This window comes from Gadus morhua, chromosome 3 (genome assembly GCF_902167405.1).
Source record: "Gadus morhua chromosome 3, gadMor3.0, whole genome shotgun sequence".
Lineage (NCBI taxonomy): Eukaryota > Metazoa > Chordata > Actinopteri > Gadiformes > Gadidae > Gadus > Gadus morhua.
Window position 1 is genome coordinate 14,380,799 of NC_044050.1, and position 23,915 is coordinate 14,404,713.

At 45.8% G+C, this 23,915-nt stretch overlaps 1 protein-coding gene across 1 annotated transcript in view; it reads right to left on the reverse strand.

Moving 5' to 3' along the window:
* cacna1ib (calcium voltage-gated channel subunit alpha1 Ib) overlaps window positions 1-23,915 on the reverse strand; it is a 143,954-nt gene that overhangs the window by 57,204 nt on the left and 62,835 nt on the right. Inside the window, exons 5-10 of the mRNA XM_030351833.1 lie at window positions 20,541-20,638; window positions 13,122-13,281; window positions 10,165-10,516; window positions 9,714-9,806; window positions 3,237-3,627; window positions 2,496-2,860 (exon numbers count right to left, since the gene is read on the reverse strand). Coding sequence (XP_030207693.1) covers window positions 2,496-2,860; window positions 3,237-3,627; window positions 9,714-9,806; window positions 10,165-10,516; window positions 13,122-13,281; window positions 20,541-20,638 — 1,459 coding nt within the window. The remainder of the gene's footprint in view (window positions 1-2,495; window positions 2,861-3,236; window positions 3,628-9,713; window positions 9,807-10,164; window positions 10,517-13,121; window positions 13,282-20,540; window positions 20,639-23,915) is intronic.

The following is a 23,915-nucleotide window of genomic DNA, read 5'->3' on the forward strand; positions in this document are numbered from 1 at the left end:
TTAAGTTCCAATCAAGAAACATGGCCTTCAAAGTATGGCGGTACTAAAGAATGATCATAAAACTAAAACGGTAATTCGTACATTGTTCAAAGTTTGTACTTTGGATGACGGATCACAAGAAAAGGAGAAGAAAAATCCAAACTGGAGTAAATTATCTGATTAGCAGCCTGCTTTTTAATCAGAGAGTAGAGCTGTCTAATACAGGAGGGGGAGCTGGTGTGGAAGTGGCCTTAAAAAAAGAAAGCGACTTTCTTTCAAATCCATGAACACAGATGGAGGGTACTCGCCAAAGGACATGCCGATAACACTACAAAAGCGGTCATAAAAGAGGTGCGATAGGATTTGTTCGACCAAATGAAAACCTAATTGGCCCCGGCACCACCTGAATACAACGTCTTCAGCCCTGCCTTATAAACATGGAGTCCTGACAACTAACTATAAACAGGTGACTCACTTAGCGGGAGGATGTCAGTGGCTGATGATAGGTTGAATAAGTTCAGGTCCCCATCGGGGCATGGGGACATATTTGAAAACAAATCATATTCATCTCTTTTTTGGTATTTTGTCCACAATAAAGCAGCAGAGATTTAAAAAAAAATGCTTTCGCACTGTTGATGCATTTGGGAACAATGCTCTCATGTCGTCGTGTAGCCGTGGAAAAACATGTTCGTACTGAAACAGCATGGTCATTGTTGGAAACAGCACGGTCATGGTTGTGGAACGGCATGGACATGGTGGTGAAACAGCATGGTCATGGTTGTGGAACAGCATGGTCAGGGTTGTGGAACAGCATGGACATGGTGGTGAAACAGTCGCGGTCTGCAACATCAACAGCATCATTCAGAACAATGGAGAAAGCAAATCCCGCACACAATGACAAAAGTAGTCCAACATTTTTGACAACATTTATGAGTGAAAGTGGAGTTCACACTCCAGTTTTGAAGAGTGCAGCGCTCTCTTCAAAAATCAAGAGCGAGCGTGATGGTTCCCCTTTAAATATCCCAAAGTTGGGTACACTGAGCCAGCGTGGTGGGGACCTGACCTGAGAGTGTTCATTATCAGGTGGAACCAGTAGGTTGTGGCCTGGGGGTGGGGGGGATCACAGAGTTAAGATCCCTTATCTCTAAGCTGCTGCAGGACTCAGGGCAAGGAGACGGATAAGACCTATAATATCACAGTGTGTGTGTGTGTGTGTGTGTGTGTGTGTGTGTGTGTGTGTGTGTGTGTGTGTGTGTGTGTGTGTGTGTGTGTGTGTGTGTGTGTGTGTGTGTGTGTGTGTGTGTGTGTATGTGTCTGTGTGTTTGTGTGTGTGTGTGTGTGTGTGTGTGTGTGTGTGTGTGTGTCTGTGTCTGTGTGTTTGTGTGTCTGTGTGTCTGTGTATGTGTATATACAGTATAACAGTGTGTGTGGTGTTTGAGTATGTGCTGTGTAACGTGCTTGCATACTTGTGTTTGTTGGTGTGTGCATGCTCATGTGTGGGTTTGTGTTTGAGGTAGAGTGTTGTCACAGACAATGCAATTATCCACTTCTACAATGAGATAAATCCACCACTTCTTCATCATCATCCTCTTCCTCTCTCATTGTTTACATTTAATGCTCTGCTTAACTCTCCAACTGTCTCTCTGTCTTCCTTGATCTCTCAATCTTTCTCCTGATATTTTCCTCCCCCTCTGTCTGATGGATGCTCTCTCTCTCTCTCTCTCTCTCTCTCTCTCTCTCTCTCTCTCTCTCTCTCTCTCTCTCTCTCTCTCTCTCTCTCTCTCTCTCTCTCTCTCTCTCTCTCTCTCTCTCTCTCTCTCTCTCTCTCTCTCTCTCTCTCTCTCCCTGTCTTTCTCTCCCTCTCTCTCTCTCTCTGCCCAGTGGGTTGTTACTTATCTCAGAGGAAGCTAAAAATACAACAAACAATAGAGAGAGCTAGAGAGAGGGGGAGTGAGAGAGAGAGAGAGAGAGAGAGAGAGAGAGAGAGAGAGAGAGAGAGAGAGAGAGAGAGAGAGAGAGAGAGAGAGAGAGAGAGAGAGAGAGAGAGAGAGAGAGAGAGAGAGAGAGAGAGAATTAAGAATGCAGGACATGATAGAACGAACAGCCAGAATCCCTTCTGTTGCATCTAACTCCTTAAGGATCTGAAAAATATGATTTGAAACATTGATTTCATCAGAGCCTTTCACTCACCAATAGCTGACAGATGGGTGTGGAATTGTCTACAAATTTCACTCAAATGATAACCCATGAATCTCACCACACCTCTAAACCCTCTGAGAGTGCTACTGTGATAAAGGGATATAGCAATAAGGTAAGCCAAATGCAGTCGTTTGAGAAAGAGGGAAATTGAGATAGATTCAATATTGCTAGATGTATAGCGATAGTTAAAGACAGTGCATCAGATATACAACATCCAACCTGTTGGTAGTTAATGATGTCCATGCTAAGTAAATATTACTCGATATATAGTGATGGTAAAATGCAGTGCGTCAGACATATCTAACACAGCATCCTACCTGTTGGTGGTGTTCGATGCCCATGCTGATGGTGTTGATGAGGATGGCGATCATGATGCCTCTGTTGAAGTACTTGCTCTCCACGATGCTCCAGAGCTTCACCCGGACCTCGTACCACAGCCCCTGGCACCGCCGCCGGGGGTGGCACCCCCCGCCTTTCTCCCCCTTTCTCTGGCCGCAGCATCGGTCCCCCTCCCCGTCCGTCTCCTCTATCTCCGCCTCCCCCGCCGCCTCATTGGCCGGTCCGCCGTCGCCGGGCCCCGCAGCTCCAGCGGCGCCGAGCGACACGGGCACGGCCACGTCAAGTGCCATTGGCTCGGCTGGGGTCACATGGTCGGGTTTGTTGTAGTCTGGGCAATAGGAGGCTGGGAGGGAGGAGAAGGCGGGGCTTAAAGGCATGTTTTCTCTATCAAATGGTTCAACATTTTAACAATGCACACGTGCTTGTGAACACAACACACTGAGGGGGTTGGATAGTCTTGTGGTCTAGGTTCTGGGTTCGATCCCCCATGTTTACATCCGACCTATATGATAAATGTCCAAACCCGAGCATTGGATTAAAGTGTCCATTAAATGGCGAAATCGAACCAAGTCACTATGGACCAAGAATTAGCAGTTGCTACAGAGGTACTGAACCTGATACCAGCAATAGTGTTTTCATCTGACATACACAAAGGAAACATATTTATCTTGTTTCAAATAAAACCACCACCTCCACCCTCCTTCTCCTCCCACACTCACCGGGTCGCACAGGCCTCCTCATCTCCCGGCTGTCCGCTCCTCCTCGGTTCCCCCTCCTCTCCCTCCCTCCGCCTCCCCTCCCTCCCCCTCCTCCCCCTCCTCCTCCTCCCCCTCCGCCCCCGCCTCCCCCCCTGCCCGGCCCCCGGAAGCCTCTGGGCTTCCCCCGCATGGCGTTGAAGAGGGTGACGGTGCGACGGCGCGCCTTGCGCAGCACGTGGCAGACGAGCTGGAAGAGCTCCTCGTAGCAGTCCCCCGGCTGGCTGGCCAGGGTGGAGGAGGACAGGCACTGGGCGCGCTGCTCCTGCATGAGCTGGTGCTCCCGCTGCTTGGTCTCCGAGAACTGGGTGGCGATGACCACCAGGCACAGGTTGATCATGAAGAAGGAGCCGATCTAAGGAGGGCACAGAGCAGAAAGGGGCCGTTTCCCAGGATGATGTTATCCCAAGGGCGATGTTATCCCCGGAAGCATTGTCTTATCTGATCTAAAAGCAAACCCCGCTTTGGATGGGGACAGCTTCTGGGACATGGAGAGTTGCTGGGGGAGGGAGGTTAGATGTGGTAGTAAATTCAGCTCGTACATTTACTCATACATTTAGTCAGATAGCAGACGCTTTGATCCAAAAGGACTAGTGACGCTGGGAACGATGAGCGCGATCCACATTGGAGAAGCCAGGAAAACAACTCAAGGGCTGCACAAACAAGTCAAATTATAACATATTTACACTGTGGCAACCCCACAGAATAAATGTGTAAATGCATATATTTGCCTTCCTTAATCGCCCCCTCTTGAAAACCAAGCTTGCTGAAAAACATTTGTCCACGGGGATGGACAAGCTGTTCAATGAACTGGGGTCCAGACAAAGGGTTCTGGGTATGCAAATGAAGGTAAGAGCCGGCGTTTATATGTGGGAATCAAGATATGACCACAAAACACTGGCGGAAGGTGAATTCATGCCTCTGGGTTTGACTCCATCGTGCTCATATTACAAAACAAAAAAGAATTTCAAATGTGGAGGAGGTAAGTTATATGAAGGGGGGGGGGGGGACTTTACACACCCCCTCTGACCCAAGCCTTAGCCATAGAACTAGCCTTAGCCCTAGCGACAAGCCCACCCTCTTACCCAAGCCTAAGCCATACACCCTAGCCATATAACTACCATGGCTAGGGGCTTAGCCCTAGACCCAAGCCCCTAGCCATGCACCCAGCCTAAATAGGACTATCCTGTTACTGACTGCATTGAGAATATTTAGCGTTGAATCCAAAGAGTTTATGGTATCTTTAAACTCCTACTTTTGTTTCTAAAAAGACTTGGAAAGCAGCAGGAGCAATCCTCAATGCTAGCTAAGACATCTGTGGAGAGCGCCAAAGTATATGAGACGCTTTTGAGCTTCTATTAGTTCCATTGTTCGGAAAGGAGCGATGGGAAATGGCTGCAGGAGTGCGAGAGAGAGAGAGGGGGGGGGGGGGGAGAGAGACTGAGAAGGGGGAGAGAGACGGTAGGGAGACAGAGAGAAAGCGATTAGAGAGAGAGAGAGGGTGATCAAACATAGAGAGCGAGTGAGATATCACAGAGAGGACAGGGGCAGGGAAATTAAATAAAAGCAGCATGATAAGGGAGTGGATGAGAAGAAGGAGGAAAGAAACACAGATGAGATGGGGGAGGGGGTGGTAGTGAAGAATGAAGAATAATAGGAAGAGAGGGGCCGAACAGCACGGTAAAGAGATTGAGAAAGAGGGTAACAGGGTGTGTGTGTGTGTGTGTGTGTGTGTGTGTGTGTGTGTGTGTGTGTGTGTGTGTGTGTGTGTGTGTGTGTGTGTGTGTGTAGAACTGTGCGACCGCTGGTTCTGGGAAGCAGCCTGGTGATTCTCAGTGCTTTTTCAGTAAAACACTAGGAAGAGCGGGAAGTAAAGCATCTCTCTCTCTCTCTCTCTCTCTCTCTCTCTCTCTCTCTCTCTCTCTCTCTCTCTCTCTCTCTCTCTCTTTCTCTCTCTCTCTCTCTCTCTCTCTCTCTCTCTCTCTCTCTCTCTCTCTCTCTCTCTCGCTCTCTCTCTCTCTCTCTGATCAATAGTGATGGTAAAGCCTGATTAACCACCCCCACCACCTCCGCCCTAATCTTTATTTTTATCTGATCTGTTACCCCCAACACACACACACACACACACACACACACACACACACACACACACACACACACACACACACACACACACACACACAAACAAACACACACACAAACAAACACACACAATATATGTTTATCACTGTCAAAATATGTTAGTTTGTGTGTGTGTGTGTTGTGTGTGTGTGTGTGTGTGTGTGTGTGTGTGTGTGTGTGTGTGTGTGTGTGTGTGTGTGTGTGTGTGTGTGTGTGTGTGTTAGTGTGTGTGTGTGTGTGTGTGTGTGTGTGTGTGTGTGTGTGTGTGTGTGTGTGTGTGTGTGTGTGTGTGTGTGTGTGCATCTGTGTGTGTATGTGTGTGTCTGTGTGTACGCTGACTCTTATCTTATCAGTAGCCACTGTATCAGATTGATAAGGTGACCCTGAGGTGGGGAAGGGGTGTGGGGGGTTTGTTAAGACGGGGATGGGGGGCACAATAGCACCCTTTTCAGCGTACCACTGGATAGGTGGACCTGCGTGCGTGCATGTGTGTGTGTGTGTGTTGATAGATGCTTGCCCACATGAACACAATCATGTTTGTGTACAGACATGTAGTTTGTGCGTGTGTGTGCGCGTGTATGCGTGTGTATGTGTGTGCATGTGTGTATGTATCTCCTTGCATGTATGTGTGTTTTTGTTTACATGCTTGTGTGACTCAAAGATTCAGACTAAGAATTACATATACAAATAAACACAATGACGCATATATATATATTATATATAGATCAGTAAAGCTCATTAAAGCTGAGAGCTCCAGAGATGCCTTCCGATATATATTCAATATGCAAATATGTTCGATATTTTGCAATAGAACAACCGTAAGTGGGTTTATAACATACCGTTGTTAAATACGATTCTGTTTCATCAATAACATTCCATTGGGGATCAATATTTTTTAATAACAGGACACCTCTACCTTCTGATTAATTGTGCTGGATTCCAGATGTTTTCTTGAAAACACAAAAAACATATGCTTGAGCATTGCAGAATAATCTTTGAATTTCGGCTGATTAAAAAATATGTAGATTAAATTAACATAACTATTCTTTGTTGGTCACTGTGGCATAAATGGTACAAACTATTATTCCTTACATAATTCGGATGAAACAATACCCAAGCTTAATTTGTCTTTGTTTTGAGTCTGGCTTTCTTGGTCAATTTTAATAATGTCCCACCATTATTATCCTTTCCCCATAGATTAATCAAGTAGCTATCAAGTCAAATTCAGTCTTATACTTGATATGTAGGCACAGTTTTAATAAAGCACATTGACACTGGTATGGTAGCATGCTCAGACCACGATCACATTTAGAACCCCCCGTTTTCACTCTACCAACTCAACCTACCACAACAATGAACTTTTCAAACTCTGAATGCCTGTGCTCAGAGACAGGAGCACTCCTTCCAACGTCTCTGCCTAGAGACATTCCCATTTCCTGTTCCTGTAGCTCATGGTGAATGAAAGCTGGCTCCCTGCTCCACCCGTCACAGCCTCGGGGGGCGTGGATCACAACCAAACGAACCGCTCCGGAAAATACAGAAATATACAAAACATGTAAATGTGGTGCGGGTGGTAGAAGACACTGTCGAGCTACCTTTAATGTCAGGTATTAAGAGACATTGGATGAAGGGGCTGCTCGGTCTCCACGCACAGCGAATGTCTCAGCGTGCCAGAGACATGGCGTGCTGTTGGCGCGCTGATAGAATCTAGCTCTAGCGTGGGGGATCGGAGGGTTGCAGATGATGAAACCTCTTGGCTGCCAGGGGGCTCCGCCGCGTATCCCCCATGCAAAGCCTTTTAATAGCAGTTAGTGTGCGTGACTGGGATACCAACATGGGGTAGATCTCCCTCTCGCTCCACTGGAGGGCTGATTGATGCGGGTGCATTATGACAATGTTATGTGCGATAAGGACTTTATATTGGATGTGTGTTGAACATAAACTCAGTGCCTTATTTATATGAGTGTGTGTGTGTGTGTGCTTTTGTGTAGGTGTGCGTTTTTATTTTTTGTATATACACATGTGCGTGCATGTGTGCATTTGCATATGTCCCTGTGTGCGTGTGTGTCTGTGTGTGTATGCATATGTCCATACGTGTGTGTGTGTGTGTGTGTGTGTGTGTCCATGTGCGTGCGTGCGTCCGTACGTATGCATGCATAAATACATAAATATTACATATGCATGTAGCTTGGACTGGGATTTCATGTATCAACTTGTCACAGTGATAAGACAAAGGGAAACTGACAATAGATAAACTGGCATCGTCAATCCGCCCACATGTGTACACGTACAAACATCTATATTTAAATATGTAGCAGAATCCGGGAAAGGGAAGGTACTGCAGTAAATACCCACATTGAACGTTGAACCATGAAACAATAGTGTATCCCTCGCTTTATGTGTCTTTCTGTGATAGACAGGACTGGAAATACACCATGCTGTGATCCTATAGAGAGATTAGTCCTAACATCTCATCCATTTATACATTTTAATAAACACACACCTCTTGTTTCATGAGAAGTAAATGTACGGCGAATGCTCCTATTTATTCTAGTCTTTCCATTGACTATTTTGTCATTTAGCAGACACGTTTATCCGAGGCGCACAGTGAATACTAATCTATGAAGTTGTGTCAGCCTACGGGCAGATTGCCAGCACTGCGAATAAAACCAGGAGTTGGACGATGAACACCCAAACCTAGACGATATCGCCCTGGTTAGGTGGTTCTGATGAAATCTCTGGTGAGAACATATTCTGTTATATTTTTCCATATTTGATCAATTGAGCATCTGTAACAGAGCCTGATGTGTGAAATACAATGTAGGCATTATTGCTACAAACAAGTTTCACTCTATAAAAAAAGAATAATATACTGCATATATATATATATATATATATATATATTTAGTCCTCTAACCGGGCTAGAGGACTCCAGCTTCTCCGGACTCATCCCTCCTCCTAGTCAACCATACACACTTGTTGATCATCATAATCAAAGCTTCCTGCTTATCTATTTCGGCTTCTCAACCATTCATCGCCAGATCATCAAATAATGTATCTACGTTAGTAGCGTTCCTGGTCTCCAGGTTATATTCGTCCACATTTCCCGTTCGTACTTCAGAGGTTCGCTGGAAGGAGTATTGGCCAATACCATCAGAGCACTACGGATGGCCTCTCGCATCAACCAGCTTCTGCTCACTTCCATTAAATGAACATTTGAACTATACAAACCTTTTATGTTGTCGTGCGTTTTGGTTCCCCCAACCCAGAATATTTTAACGTTATATACTTTTATAGCGCGTTATAGGAGCCATTAAATGGAACCTCATTTTTGTATCTACTTGGTTTCATAGTAGGCGCCTTCTCAACAATCATTGAACAGGAAACGCATTAGGGGTTTTGTACATATTTTTCCATAATCCAGTGATTTAAATATTGCTTTGTATTTAAATACATTTACATTTGTGATTTGAAAGTGACCATAAAAGTTATGGTTTCACAAAAGGCATAAATCCATATTCATAACTTGAAAATGAACAACCGTCCCGGGATACGCCGAGAAATCTGTACGTTTTATTCCAAATTCATAATTGTCCAGAAGGGGAGATTGCTGGGTTGGCAATTGCTTAAAATTATTTGCCTACTTTGAATACGTTTCCAAAAATTTTCATTGTGTTGGGAATAGAAGAAAGACAGGCAATCGTTGACTTTTTTGAATTTTGTGGTGTGTTCCTTTAAAGAATTGAGTTGTTCTATAGCACTGGTATTGCCAATAGTTCAACCACTAGAACATGATGTCCTCTGACAGTAAGCAGACTGTCAATGTGACAAAAACAGAGTCTCTCTAGGGCCGAGGGGTTAAACATCCCGCCCAGCTCCGGTGGAGGCAGCCCGGCCCACTGGGGGGGGTGTCACTGTGGCAGGTGTAGACCTAATTCAACTAGGGGCCATGTTGGTTAGCTGTGAAGAGACACATTGTAGAATCTTTGGGGAAACCATGACAACCCAATGGAAATGCATTCTAAATGCGACCTCGTGGGGAAATGGAATGCACAACTAAACAGAATGCCTTGACATTCTAGAAGGTTTCCCCTCCGAGCTAACCAGTGTGAGAGGAAAAAGGTCTTTGGACAGGAAGCTCATCCGGTCAGCCTCACCAGGTTCTGTCATTGATCGATCAAGCTGAGATGTGTTAACCCTGTGATATTTGAAGATACAAGATCAGCATGAATTGAATTTGCGTACAGATGATTAACACATCATTCAGAACAAAAGCCCCCAAATAACTGGTGTTTTTCTGTGTGTGTGTATGAGACTTACGATGATGAGCAGGATGAAGTAGATAAAGTTGTAGAAGGAGTGAGCATCCATCACATAGTACATGATCTCCACCCAGCCCTCCAGGGTAATGACCTACACGCACACACACACACACACACACACACACACACACACACACACACACACACACACACACACACACACACACACACACACACACACACACACACACACACACACACACACACACGCACACAAATTAAAATAAATCGGAAAGCAACATTGAAACGGAACGTTGAATTGAAAGATTTTCTCTCGTAGCAAGGAATCAGAATGGAGGTGTCGAACCCTTTTCGTCCTCTACAGACCCCCCATGACCTAAACCTTACCCTTACCTCCAGCTCACCTAAACCTAACCTCCATTCCCTCTACCCTGAACCAGCCACCCACCACACCTCCACCACCTCCACCACCTCCACCCCTCCTGTACCTGGAAGATGACGATCCAGGCGTAGGCGATGTTGTCAAAGTTGATGGCGCCCTTGTGCGGGTTGCTGTGTCCGGTCTGGCAGCGGGTGTAGTACTGGTTCCAGTTGACGCACAGCCCTGGGTTGCCGTGGCTACCGTTGGCGATGACGGGCGGGGGGTCGGGGCTGAGGCCCAGCGAGCGGCGGTACAGCGCGTCCTCTTTGTCCAGGCAGCAGGTGCGGCCGCCCTCGCGCCGCGCCGGCACGTCGGTGCACGCCATGATGCCGTTGTCCACGGGCAGCGAGCAGATGAAGGGCCGCTCGTCGTCCTCGTCCGCCATGTAGTAGGGCCGGGGGAGACGCACGCCCATGTTGCTGTGGGAGAGGGAGAGGGTGTTGGGGTGGTGGGGGGGGCCGAGATGGGATCAGAGATCTGAGACGAGACTGCAGAAAGAATCACATGGGAACGTGAGAGAGAGCGGGCCGTTTACGTCCCTGCAACGTCTGCGGGGGTCCCGGCCGGGGGTGAAGACGGGGGGCTAACACTGACGTTAAGCCAGTGGTTGGACGCTGCAGACGCACATTCAGTTCCAAAACTTAAGTTACAAAAACTTGGGAGCGTGTTTCAGCAAGAGAGAGAGAGAGAAATTGATGACAACACTGTGCTTCTTGAGAATCTAAATTAATGTATGAATCAACCTTTTAAGGGAGGTTAAGTTTAAATTCGGCGACTTTTGGCGTGCCGCAAACGAGTCAGTGTTGTCAGTGTTGTGAACCCTCAATCGGTTTTAAAGTCAAACTCAAAATTTGACAAGGTCAATCTGTTGAGACGCGCCAGCTTCAGAGGCTCTGCGACTCAACACACCGCACCACAGCACTTTATTGTGCATCCTTCTCAAACCGCTACAGCTAAGGGAGAGAGCTTGTGTGTGCTTGTATGAGTGAGAGCAGGGTGGTGGGTTTGTGTGTACGGCTTAGTGGGTGCATGCGAGTGAGTGAGTGAGCGAGTGTGTAAAGGAGGAAAAATGTAATAAACAGTTGGGTCTTCCTGACTCTGTGTTATTTGTGAATAGAGCGGAACAGAAACAACTTGGGGACGGTGAACCTTATGAACAATAACAATAAAAAGAAAAATATCTGCAAATATCAAGAAATATCTGCTCCCCAGGCTCCAGGACCACAGTAGATCCGTCCCCCATGTGAGTGCACCCTAGCATTACTGAGGGGCGTTATCAGTTGGATTGACCTTGAACCAATCAGAGCAACAAAAAGTGTGAAACATCAGCAGCATCCATACCATATGATCATTGAAATTAAACCCGCCCCATATAAGATCATAAGTTGCGATTGGCTGGAAATCTGCTTCAACTGGAAGGGGGCCAGACGCATATGCCAAAGCAAATGAAACATGAGCAGTTTCCTAAGATCAGTGTACCCTCAACCTGGACTAGTACCAGAGCTCATCAGCCTCTGAAGACAGATTCAAGTCATATCCTATTAGTTAATGGGTACAATTAGTAAGCAGAAGATCCTCCACCTGAGGAAATGGCCCTTCAGTACAGAAATACTACTAGCAGTTGAAATAAGCAGCAGAGAAAATGTGTTTTTCCCATTGCAAATAATACACAGATGGATAGGCTCACACTATTGGCCCAGTATCTTCTCAACCACAACTTCCACATGTTATTCATCCAAACTGGCGAGAGCAAGAGAGAGCGAGCGAGCGGGAGAGAGAGCAGGGGCGGATATATAGAGATAGAGACATACACAGAGAGGGAAAGTGAATGCTAGCCAGAGAGTGACAGATCGGGAGAGATAAATAGAGATAGAGTCGGAGAGAGAGGGACAGGAAATGCTAGATAGATAGGGAAAGCCTGGATTCCCCTTAGCACAATTAAAACCCAGCACTGCTTGAGATCCTACTGAGTAAGACAACAGTTAAACTAACTCAGCAGATTCTCTGTTTCTGTGTCTCTGAATGAGTTGTTCCGTTAAAACCAGAGCAAACACAACGCAGAGCATGATGCGGTGTTAAGTCAGGGCTTATCTGGGTTCCCGATCTGTCTGGCCCCAGTGCCGCTAGACATAGTGACTGTTCTTCGGATCGCTTATCTGCTGTAAATTGGTTACACTGAGAGCCCCACAGCAGTAGAAGTTTTTGTATAAGCAGAACTTTTATTTTTCGGGACTACATCTCAGCAATGAAATGGCTGATATTTTTTTTTTAAAACACAATTTCCAGATGGAGAGATGATTTGTTTATCTGTAACTTGGTTCTTAATCTAGACCTGACTAAGCCAGCGTATTAAATTGTTTTTTATTAAAAAAAGAAACCACAACGCTTCGAGCACAGAATAAGCAAAAAAAGGCTAAATTAGCTGAGAGAAAGGAAATAAATCAAAGAGGAAAGAAATCAAGGCAACATCACAAATCCAGGAAATAGAGGATATCCCAGAATCAATAAAAAGCTATGAACCAGCTCTAGGGAAAAAAGAGACGTACAGGTAACAGCGTCACCAAGGAGCGTTCAGGACGGTTTTCTACTCTAAGGATGATGAATCCTGATGACTCAAGCACTGCCCTGGGTCGGGGACTGGTTATGGCCGCATGTGGGATCCTGCACATACCGGCACACAGCCACTGGTCCTCCTCTCCACCAGCCCTCGTACATCGCCTAGCAACCCCCCCCATCGCAAAGGGGAGCATGCATTCAGATGGAGACATCGCTCCCTGTCCGGCCCACCCCTGTGACGGAGGCGATAGCCCACTGCGTTGAATGGTCCGAAGCATCCTATATTTAGTGACCTTGCAGTGACCTCCAGTTGTATCACCCCACCAACCCTTCCACCAAACACAATCAACCCACGCACACGAGCACACACACACGCACACGCACAGACACACACGCACACACACACACACACACACACGCACACACACACACGCACACACACACACACAGACCGGGGGGGTGACTCACAGGGTGAAGTTCTCGGCGGGGTAGCAGCGGTTCCTCAGGAGCCCCGCCCACAGCTGCACCCCGATGATGCCGAAGATGAAGAAGACGAAGAAGCAGAGGAGCAGCACGTTGCCTAGCATGGGCAGCGTGTCCAGCAACAGGTTGACCAGGATACGCATGCCTGCAGGAACACACACACATACACACACACACACACACACACACATATATATATGTCAACGTATGTACACCCGTATAGTTACACCCACACACACACATATTTTACTTCAGTGTACTAAAAAATATACACACACACACACACAATAGTATATAAACCCACCTGTAAAATAATATATATACAATTATCTATTAACACAAAAAAGCACACTGGAATACATAGTGAGGGGCTTGTGGCTTGTTAGCTCAACATGAAGCAGCTGCAGCTGGTTTATTCACTTTAAGGACATGTTTTTCCCGCTGAACGACCCACAGTCTCGTAGACATACATCACACTTCTAACACCCACAGGTATATACAGAGGGGAAACCACGTCACTGCTACACGCCAGCGAGGTGTCTTTTACCGGGCTCCTCCAGAGAACGACACAGGGTGGTGGTGTTGGAAGACCAGCTTGTTGTAAACGTTTGTAGATAATTATAAATGACCGGGGGCTCCATGTTTCCGTGCAGGAGATCTCTCCCTGGGTGTGTGCACTGATGGCTGGTTTAACGTGTGCCTCAAGTGTACAGTCCCTCCCAGCCCCCAAGTCCCACTGCTTAAACCAGCCATCATCTAGAAACACTCCCCAGGAGGGTTGTGGAAAATATATGTTCTTCAAAAGTAGATAGGGCAGAGATACATGTTTATGGTGATTTACCATTGAGAATAGCCTAAACCCAATAATACAAAGCATGCAATATAACCCCCACGTTAACCACGCATAAATGTATGACATTACCAAAAGTGTGATTTCCAACATGTTTTTGTGTTGTTCTGTTCTTGTTTCAACTATGAGCCAGATTGTGAACAAAGATCCACCCACATGGACACGCACACAAAGACAACAAACAAGTCTCTTAGAATAAGATCGCCTTGCTTTGGCATTTCCATGCAACCTGCCAACTACCATAATTAGCCAATCAATCCCTAATCCCTGTGTGTAATTATGATCAACGTCCCATTGCCTTGTGTCTGAACCCTGGGAACAGACAGGAACCGGGGTTAAAACCCATCTTTACAGCTAATGGGCCTTAGCGTTTAGCCGGATAATCGAGGCTAAGTGGACTGACAGTCCTTCATTCCCCCCAGCTCTCCCGCTCCCAGGGGCTGCCCGCTGGCTGACTGAGTGGTTGATGACCTCCCTGGCTCGTCAGGCAACGCCTGGGACAGCCCTGAAAATGAACGAGGACCCCCTGCTACCTGCCTCAGGTAATTCACCTGAGAGAGACATGAAGTTTCCCTTGGAAATACAGGCAAATAACTAAGTTATATTGATGAATACATTGTGGAAGACTCCTGGCACGCACAATGAGTCAACAGGATTGTACACAGGTAGCCAGATAGGTTGGTTAGACAGACAGGTGAGCCATCCAATTATTTCATTGGGGCCGATGAAATGATTGAACAGGCTTATTTCAGGCCTGCCACAGCCACGGAGACCAGATCCTTTCTTGTTTTTCCTCAGAGAATTCAATTTATTGATTGATGTGGAGATGTAAGGAGATTTCAACTAATCCTGTTGTTGTGTGCTGCCTTATTGTTGTCCTTACCGTTGCCTGCAGATCCTGTGTTTGAGATGTTTTCATTTGTATAGCTTGTTTATTCATCTTAAAACCCTTGCTGTAAACCAAATTTTGTCTGGCGGGACAATGAAGATGGTGGAAGGTGGCCATATGGGTAGATATATACAGGTGGCCCTGGGTATAGATCTATTCAGGTGGAGATTGGGTGGAGGTGGGAGATTGGGTGGTGAATTAAGACCTATACAGGTGGAGTTGGGTATCGCTCTATATAGATGGAGAAGGGTATAGATCTATACATGTGGAGGTGGGTTTAGATCTATAGAGTTGGAGGTCGGATGGAGATGGGTGTGGATCTACATCGGTTGAGGTGGCAATCTTTCGAGGACAACCTCAGACTCTCAGGGATCCTACGCCAAGCTACACACCGCTAGCATCTGCTGCTGCCACAGCCTGCCACAGCCATAGTGTTGATGCGCGCGCTCGCCCGTGGTACTCGTTACTCTGGATCGCACAGGGCCAGGAATCTCTGTACAAACTCCATTGCGGCAAGGACCTGGAGAATTCATCCGTGGCTAACTCGACAAGGCCATCTGTCGCAGCGCGGCTGGCGGAGACGCTAATATCCCAACGGTTTCCGTATGAAAGCTAAAGGTTGCGTTACCTTAATGGGATTAATTTGATTAGAGCTGGGTACACTCGCCGCAGGTTGGTACATGTTATGATAGACAATCACAGTGATGGAGTGAGGGTGAGCTGATGAGAGAGAGTTAGAGACAGAGATGGAGAGAGAGAGAGAGAGAGAGAGAGAGAGAGAGAGAGAGAGAGAGAGAGAGAGAGAGAGAGAGAGAGAGAGAGAGAGAGAGAAAGTAAGCGAGAGAGAGAGGGAGTGGGAGGGAGAGGTGGAGAGAGATGGATAGAGACACAGAGAGGGGGAGACAGAGGGGGGAAATAGCACGGAAGAAGAGACATTCAAATGAGAAAATTAGGGAAAATGAAAAACAGCTGAAGTAGAACTGGGCTGCGCAAAAATAAGATAAGGGGGGAAGGAGAAGACATGATGGTTGTGGACGTGGCAGTTCAATGAGCCGTGTCTCTGGAGAACAGGGTGTTGTGGGTAATGTAGTAAACAGTCTAATCCATCTCCTGTCCATTAGGGCCCATGGCTGGTTAGCCCCCATTAGCGGACCACTCAGCGACAGCTCGTCAGGGAGGTCAGGTGTTTGCTTTGCATTTCATATGGTTTTAGTGAGTATGGATGCCTGTGCTTTTTCGTGAACGTGTGTGTGCCTACGTGTGTGTTTGTGTGTGTGTGTGTGTGTGTGTGTGTGTGTGTGTGTGTGTGTGTCCATCTTCATCAGTGTATGTGTGTGTGTGTGTGTGTGTGTGTTTGTGTGCGTGTGTGCTATACGATATGCTTGTCGTATGTGTGTGTGTGTGTGTGTGTAGTCCCGTGCATAGTTGTGTTTATGCACATGTGTTTGGTGTATGTGTAGACTGTATGTGACTTGACGAGTGCCTCGTTCTGTGTGTGTGTGTGTGTGTGTGTGTGTGTGTGTGTGTGTGTGTGTGTGTGTGTGTGTGTGTGTGTGTGTGTGTGTGTGTTTGTGTGTGTATGAGAGCGTGCAGATTGAGTTGCCCCAGAGATGAGCTCTGTGCTAAATTGTCTTTAATGAAGGCTGTCTCATCGCTGCCTCTCACCGCCATAGAGGCAGGGGAATTAGCTTGCTTTGTGGCAGGGCTGTTTTGATGCTGATCGGCTGCGTTTTGTTAGGAATGGTACCAAGAACCCCCACATCCCTGCCAATAGGCCTCGTAGAGCCTAAAGGTTTTTAAACGCTTGTGGCTTAACCAGCGTGAGCGCTAAAACCTTTGAAATGGATTTCATGACATCTTTTCTTGGAAGGCTTCCTGACCTCTGTGTTTTGTTGTTCGGTCGGTGTTTGTTCTTTTCCTCTCACTCTCTCGGTTCGCTCACCCTACAAACTCACGCACTCTGTCTGCTCGCTCACCATGCAACCTCAGTATCATCATTGTTCATTATTTAGTAACTTGTTTAAATGGAGGGACATTGTTTTGCTAGAAACCGCCAAAGTTTTCATTAGCCTAGGTTACGGTATATTTGCATGGATTAAGGATTTTACTTTTGATACAATTCTCTGGAGCCCTTTCAATATGGTGTGGAGTGCCGCAAACAAATAATCCCATGCATTCTGATGTACCATCCGTATAGGTGTGGAACCTTCACCTGTCGAGCATAGCATTTAAAAAAAACAGATAACCAAACAATTTTGAAATCCACTTCTTGTGTCGCCTCGTCGGTTTCAGTACATCCTTGGTCGGTGACCAAGGATGTACTGAAGCAGCACTCGAAACATGGCCACACTCACTGCGACACAAGAAGTGGATTCAAATGATTGTTTCACAGTGTATCCACTGAGTATCGCTGCATATTTCATGAGGACACATGCGTGTGAGTACCTTCAGGAAACGGATTTGACATTGGAAAGTAGTTGAAAAGAACAGTTTCGTCCACAGCCCTGAGGGGCGGTGACAGTGTGACTGCATAGCTAGGTGTGTGCATCAATGTTCCTACGCAGCGCCAGAGGCACATATGTGGTTGATCCAACACTAGAAACACTGGCAACACACAGCCTCACCGTTTACAATGGAGGTGAGTCATTGTATGTGTGAATGTGTGTGTGTGTGTGTGTGTGTGTGTGTGTGTGTGTGTGTATGTGTGTGTGTGTGTGTGTGTGTGTGTGTGTGTGTGTGTGTGTGTGTGTGTGTGTGTGTGTGTGTGTGTGTGTGTGTGTGTATGAATGTGAATGTGTGTCTGTGTGTGTATTTCTACCCAAGCTCTGGGGCAGAACGACAACAGTGGGAATTATAACCTGGCCCCTGGCGGTTCATTAGAACACCATCTCTGAACAGAGTGGAATAGGAGGAGAGGCGAGAGAGAGATGGGGGAAGGAGGGAGAGATGGGAGATGGAGTGGTGGAGATTGGAAATGGAGAGCTCGAGATGAACAGAGAGCTCGGTGGAGGGAGAGGAAGGGTAGCGAGAGATGCATGGATGTAGGGGGAGCAGAGTAAGAGAAACCACTTCAAACCAGTACAAGAAAATACGTCTGTCTATTTTCATGCTAGCCTCTCTCTCTCTCTCCCTCTCCCTCTCCCCCTCTCTCTCTCTCTCTCTCTCTCTCTCTCTCTCTCTCTCTCTCTCTCTCTCTCTCTCTCTCTCTCTCTCTCTCTCTCTCTCTCTCTCTCTCTCTCTCTCTCTCTCTCTCTCTCTCTCTCCCTCTCTCTCTCTCTCCCTCTCTCCCTCTCTCATGGGCTCGTCCTCTCTATCCATCATGCTAATAGTACCCTGCTCCTAGTCCCTCTACTCCCATCCCCTCAAACACCACCTTCTCCTCCACCTCCCCCTCCTCCACCCCACTCCAGCCCTGCCTCAGCATCATTTACCCCTCCTGGCTTACACATTCTCTCCTCCCCCTTCTTCTTTACCTCAAGCGCTCCTCAGAGATGCTGGATAATCCCCACATCCTTCCATCATTTATCATATTATGCTTTTCGTCATAATTCTTTCCTCGGTTCCATCCATCCAGATTGTGTTGTTTTGTTTGTAATTATTATAAACCTCCTTGCCAGTGGTTTGAGGGTAAAGAGCAAAACATATACATCTCAAAGTTGAAAGCATCTGTAAATATATATGTATATAAACACAAACTGTGTATATATACATATATACATATATATACACACAAACACACACACAAACATATATATATACGCATGTATATTGATATATGTAATATATGTAAAAAACCATACACATATGAAAGCAGAGCCTGCATTTCAACATAAACAACTACAGAAGGATGCCAGATGACCGGTGCATGTTTTGGGAGATGAGGGTGGGGTGATGGACAGGTCTTCAGACGGAGTCCTGGATCCAACAGGAGCCCCCATCCATATTCCTTTCTTGATTAGACAGGTTTTATGTGAGGGGGAAAAAGCAACATGCCAGGTCTGAATGACACACAAGTCAAACAAGACGTAGCCCCCCCCCCCCCCCCCCCTACACACACACACACACGCACGCACACACGCACGCACGCACGCACACACACACGCACACACACACATGCACACACACGCACACACACACACACACACACACACATACACACTACCGGATCAGATGAGGCCTGAAGTCAGGAAAGCTTACATTGAGGCCTTTAGATTAAGATAGTTTAACATGCAGGGAAATGATTGGAGAGCAGGGTATCATGGAACTTGGATCCTGAATAATCCTCTTGTAGCAATGCTTTATGTGATAGCCCATCACAGCCGCTATAATCGGGAGGCATAATACATCAATGAGAAGATCTCAGCAATTACACTTGAGAAAGAAGCAAAACAGCATTAACTCTGAGTGCTCCTATAGTATACGGGCCACTCCAAGCTGCTTAACATAATTGGTTTCCAGACTCAGTTTAAAATGGGCTAGCCACTGCCAGTGGCTGGCCTCCTAAAACCCCCTCACATACTGCCCGTATCAGATCTGCTCCAAACAATGTTCTGAGGCTATTATTAAGAATAATGAGCTGTTTTATTACAACTGGTTTTTAGGTTACTGGTTATAGATTCTGACGGGCTACACAGTTTTCACTACTCCGGCAGCAGCTTACAGGGTTCAATGCATGGTGGAGCTTGACTCGCTATGGTGGCCTGAATTAGTCCCCAGCTTTGTTGAGAACCGGTGGAGGATGGAGTGGAAAGGAACCACAACACGCTTCCTGTTATGTCGGAGGGAGAGGGAAACCTGGGCCATGCCTGGGCCACATCAGCACACTCTCGTCGTACATTGCTTTCCAATAACGGGACAGCCTGGAGTGGTTCATTCTGCTTACACAACCGTTACCGAAAATGATTAGATATGAGTTACCTTCATCTTTCATCATGTCAGCTGAAATTTAAATATTCTTCCTATGTGCATATTGTGGTATTTTGTTGTGTTGACTCATACAAACGTGAATACCACCACCCACCCATGTACATAATCGTGGTTGAATTTCTAGGTATAGTGGAGTTGAATGCATTCTGGGTCAATACAGTACAGTAAGATCACTGAAAACAACGTCACTTCAACACACATTAAGAGATGGGCAGCTCAATGTAAAAGTGTGGATTATGCGCTAACAAACATGAAGCCTCTAGCTCAGCGGGAAACGACATCACAGAGATGACACATGTCTTTAGATGAAGAGGGTTCTCCTCTTCATCTAAAGACATGACATGGCTGGATGTCATTGCAAGAGAGGATGGCAAAGGTGTCGGAGTGGAAGAGATCACATGGAATAATAATCATGCCCCCAGGAAAAATGGAAATACAGGCAGCGATTAATAACGACCCGTTGTGGAACGAATTCTCGATCCTTTCCACGCCACAAGCAAAAAATATGAAACATAATTTGTGTCATTTCAAGACTCCCCCATTTTTTCATTTTCTCATTACTCATACTTAGGTTATATTTCTGAAGGAATATGAATCCTGAAACAATGCGTTCCTAGCGCAGCTGTGTTATGGGACGTATTCAACCGCCGTCCATCTTGGCCCCACCTAGCCAGCTAATTGAACCAAAATGGACGCTGGTTGAAAAAGTCCCACTATGATGATGTCAGCAGGGTCTTACTTGGCACTCTGTTGATGGCTTTGAGCGGCCGCAGTACCCGCACTGTCCTGATGGCGGAGAAGTTAACGTTCTGCAGGTCCAGGGAGTACTCCACGATACTGTAAACACACACACACACACACACACACATGCACACACACACACACACACACACACACACACACACACACACACACACACACACACACACACACACACACACACACACACGCACACAGAGTCCGAACAAATGAGCATTGTTCTACGGTCATCGAAGAATAGTATCAGGTATGTTCCGCTGCGTTCCTAGCTGCTGCGCTAGCCAAAAAACTAGCCGAGAGCAGATAGGAAACGAAGACACAGATAGAAAGAGATAGGATCAGCACAACGCTAACAGCTAATGAAGCTGAACTGCTGAACTTGATTTACTGCATCCTCTCATCTTCATCTTATAAACATGAGACCAGGGGCATCCAGAGGGCAATTAATGTTAACGTGAACAGGCAAATTATTTATAATGATACAAAAAAAAAAACTTCTTTATATTCGCCTCTTCCTAGGGTTGCATTGGAGTTATCAACAGGAAAAGTTATATAAATATATATGATAAATACATTCTATACATCTATTTGGAGCATGGAAGGGCAGTTTTTGTGCTCATGGCAATATATGCACTCCTACAGAGATGTTTTGTAATTAAAAACCACCAGACGGCGTTACAGAACTATTCCCCCAAATAGTGCAGAGGTGAAATAAAAGTGAAGAAGAATAGAGGGAGTATCTCCCGGTAAGACAGAGCTTATCTTCCATGAAAGGATCTATAGCACACAAGGAGATGCTAAGAGCCACCAGATGTGACAGATGGGGGGGGGGGGGGGGGAGAAAGGGAGAGGAGGAAGAGAAGAGAGGAGATGAAGTGGAGGAAGGATCAGGCCAGCAGTGTGTAGGAGATCATAAATACACTCAGACATAAATTGCGAAGACAAAGATGCCAAGAAAGAGAGATTGCAGAAGACAAGATAAAAAAAATGAGAGTGAAAGTGGAAGAGGCAGGAAGGCTCCCTGAGAATTTAATTCATCCTTCATTCATTTATTCACCAAAGGTAGTGTGGATAAGATTGAACAGCTATTATTTGAGGGTAATTGGTTTGAAATAGCGAACCATGCGATAGATATGATTGAAATGCACTCTGAGAATAACTGTTTGGAGAGGACTGCACCTGCCTCTGTAAGGGACATCACAGATGTTTGATCGCTCACTGCTCATTTCTGATCCATTAGGGCATCTCTTTCCTTTCTCTGGTTTAGGTAATACATCTTGCCAAATATCCACAGGTGTGTGGATATGTGTAGTAAATATTTAGTTGGTTGTTTGGTTTAAAAATCTCTCTCTCTTTTTTTCCAACTCTTGAATCTTACCTGCAGCAAGTTTAAAGGCTAAACACACTGACACCAGATGGTTCCTTGTGTGAGGAACAAATCCAGACAATTCAAATGAAATGTTTTAACCTGTTAAACAAAGACTTCGTTTTTTGTTGTTATTTATTCAGGTTCAACTTTAACGTTTATTTGGAACACAAATGGTAATGCACGACACAGACAACCACTTGTGATATACTCTTCATCAATTATAATAAAAAATATAATTAAAAAACAAACAAATATGTAGTACTTCAATTAAACACATCTTGTCACGGCCAGCTGAACGGAACATGCTGCAACATGAAATTGTCCACTTTCACCTGAGTCTCGAATTCATCATGAAGTGCACAAAAAGGTAATGGAACGGAAATGGAAAATAAATGAATCTGACAAGACTTCACAGCAAGACCCAGACATTGCTGTGATGGAGAGCAGTCCATTGCTGATCCTTAAACTGACCTGCCATCTAAAACCGTGGCACACAAATACAAATGAAACAGATCGAAGGGAAATGAACACAGAAAACTCAAAGATATGACCACGGGTCACGACAATATATTGGGATGTATGATTGCGAGAAGAAGATCGTCATGAGAAAGTTTCAAACAACAGCGGGTTATCTTTTTTATAGACTTGCTGAGCTAACGGAATAACGGAGGATCCAGGCAGAGCTGTCACGGCAAAGACGAGGAACAAGGAACCTTGAAGACAAGGTTCTGGTGAGTGCTCAGCCACCATGAGGTCACAGTAGTCCACCGCTAACTTATTCTCTGTTCTGTTCTCTGTTCTTCCTTCAGCAAGCCAAGCGTGCGGCTGGACACAAAACCACAGTGTCCCACACGGACGAAAACAAACCCCTTGAGAGTGGTCCAACACAATCACCATACCAGGCTGCAGTGTCTTGGTACACCACCAAGACACCGCAGCCTAGTATGTTGATTGTGCACATGGTAAACATGAACAGGCAAATTATGTAAAATGATACAAAAAAAAATATTATATATACACTTCTTCATATCTATCTCTTCCTAGGGTTGCATTGGAGTTATAGGCAGGAAAATATATTATATATTATATATATATAGGATAATACATTATATACTACTGAGAGCTACTGGACTGGCCCCTACCATATTATTTTACACTGGATTCCAGTTGTGGAATAGCCTTACTGTAGAGATTAAGCTTTTCCAGTCCAAACAGGCATTCCAAGGTACACGTATACCAATTTACAGGAAATATGGTCGGTAGGGAAAGGTTAAAGATACGTTGACTGATTTGCAGATACTGACTTATTTATAGGGACACTGACAAACAAACGATTAACTAGTAGGGAATCGTTTAGCATTGTTCTCTTTCAATGAATTTGCTGTTATTTTCTCTTTGTTGTTTTTTTACAGGGAGGAACCAATTTGAAATAGTGCACGGTTGATTCGATATGAGTCTCAGTACTTTTCCTCCAAAATACATGCAGTCAAAGTTTGTGGAAAGTTATGATCTTGAGAAGGTCGTGAGCTCGGCCGCTCCTTCTAAAACCCTGTGTGTTGGACTTTAGGGGAGCGGAAACGACAGTACCCACTCTACCGTGCCGCTAAAGCATCACCAACCTGCCTACAAGACGTACTCAACCACCTACCTCAGACCAAGTGAACCGTCTGTCTGTCTGTCTCTCTCACTATCAATCACTCACTCAGCCTTCCTTCTTCCTCCGTCCCTCCCTCTCATCTGCACTACAGGAACCAACTCCTCAACACTGTGACATGATGTCATTTGAAGGGACAAGATCACAACAAACAGGACTGGTATAAACTCTGACCCAGGGAAACAGGGAGTCAACACCAACCGTTGGTCTCCTGCCAATGCGGAACGTTGACACGTGTGATCTAACATGTCAGGTTGGTTTCCAGGTGTGCTTCAGGAGAGAGGAAGCGGGATACTGGCCAAACAGATGATATCACCCTGATAGGGTCATTA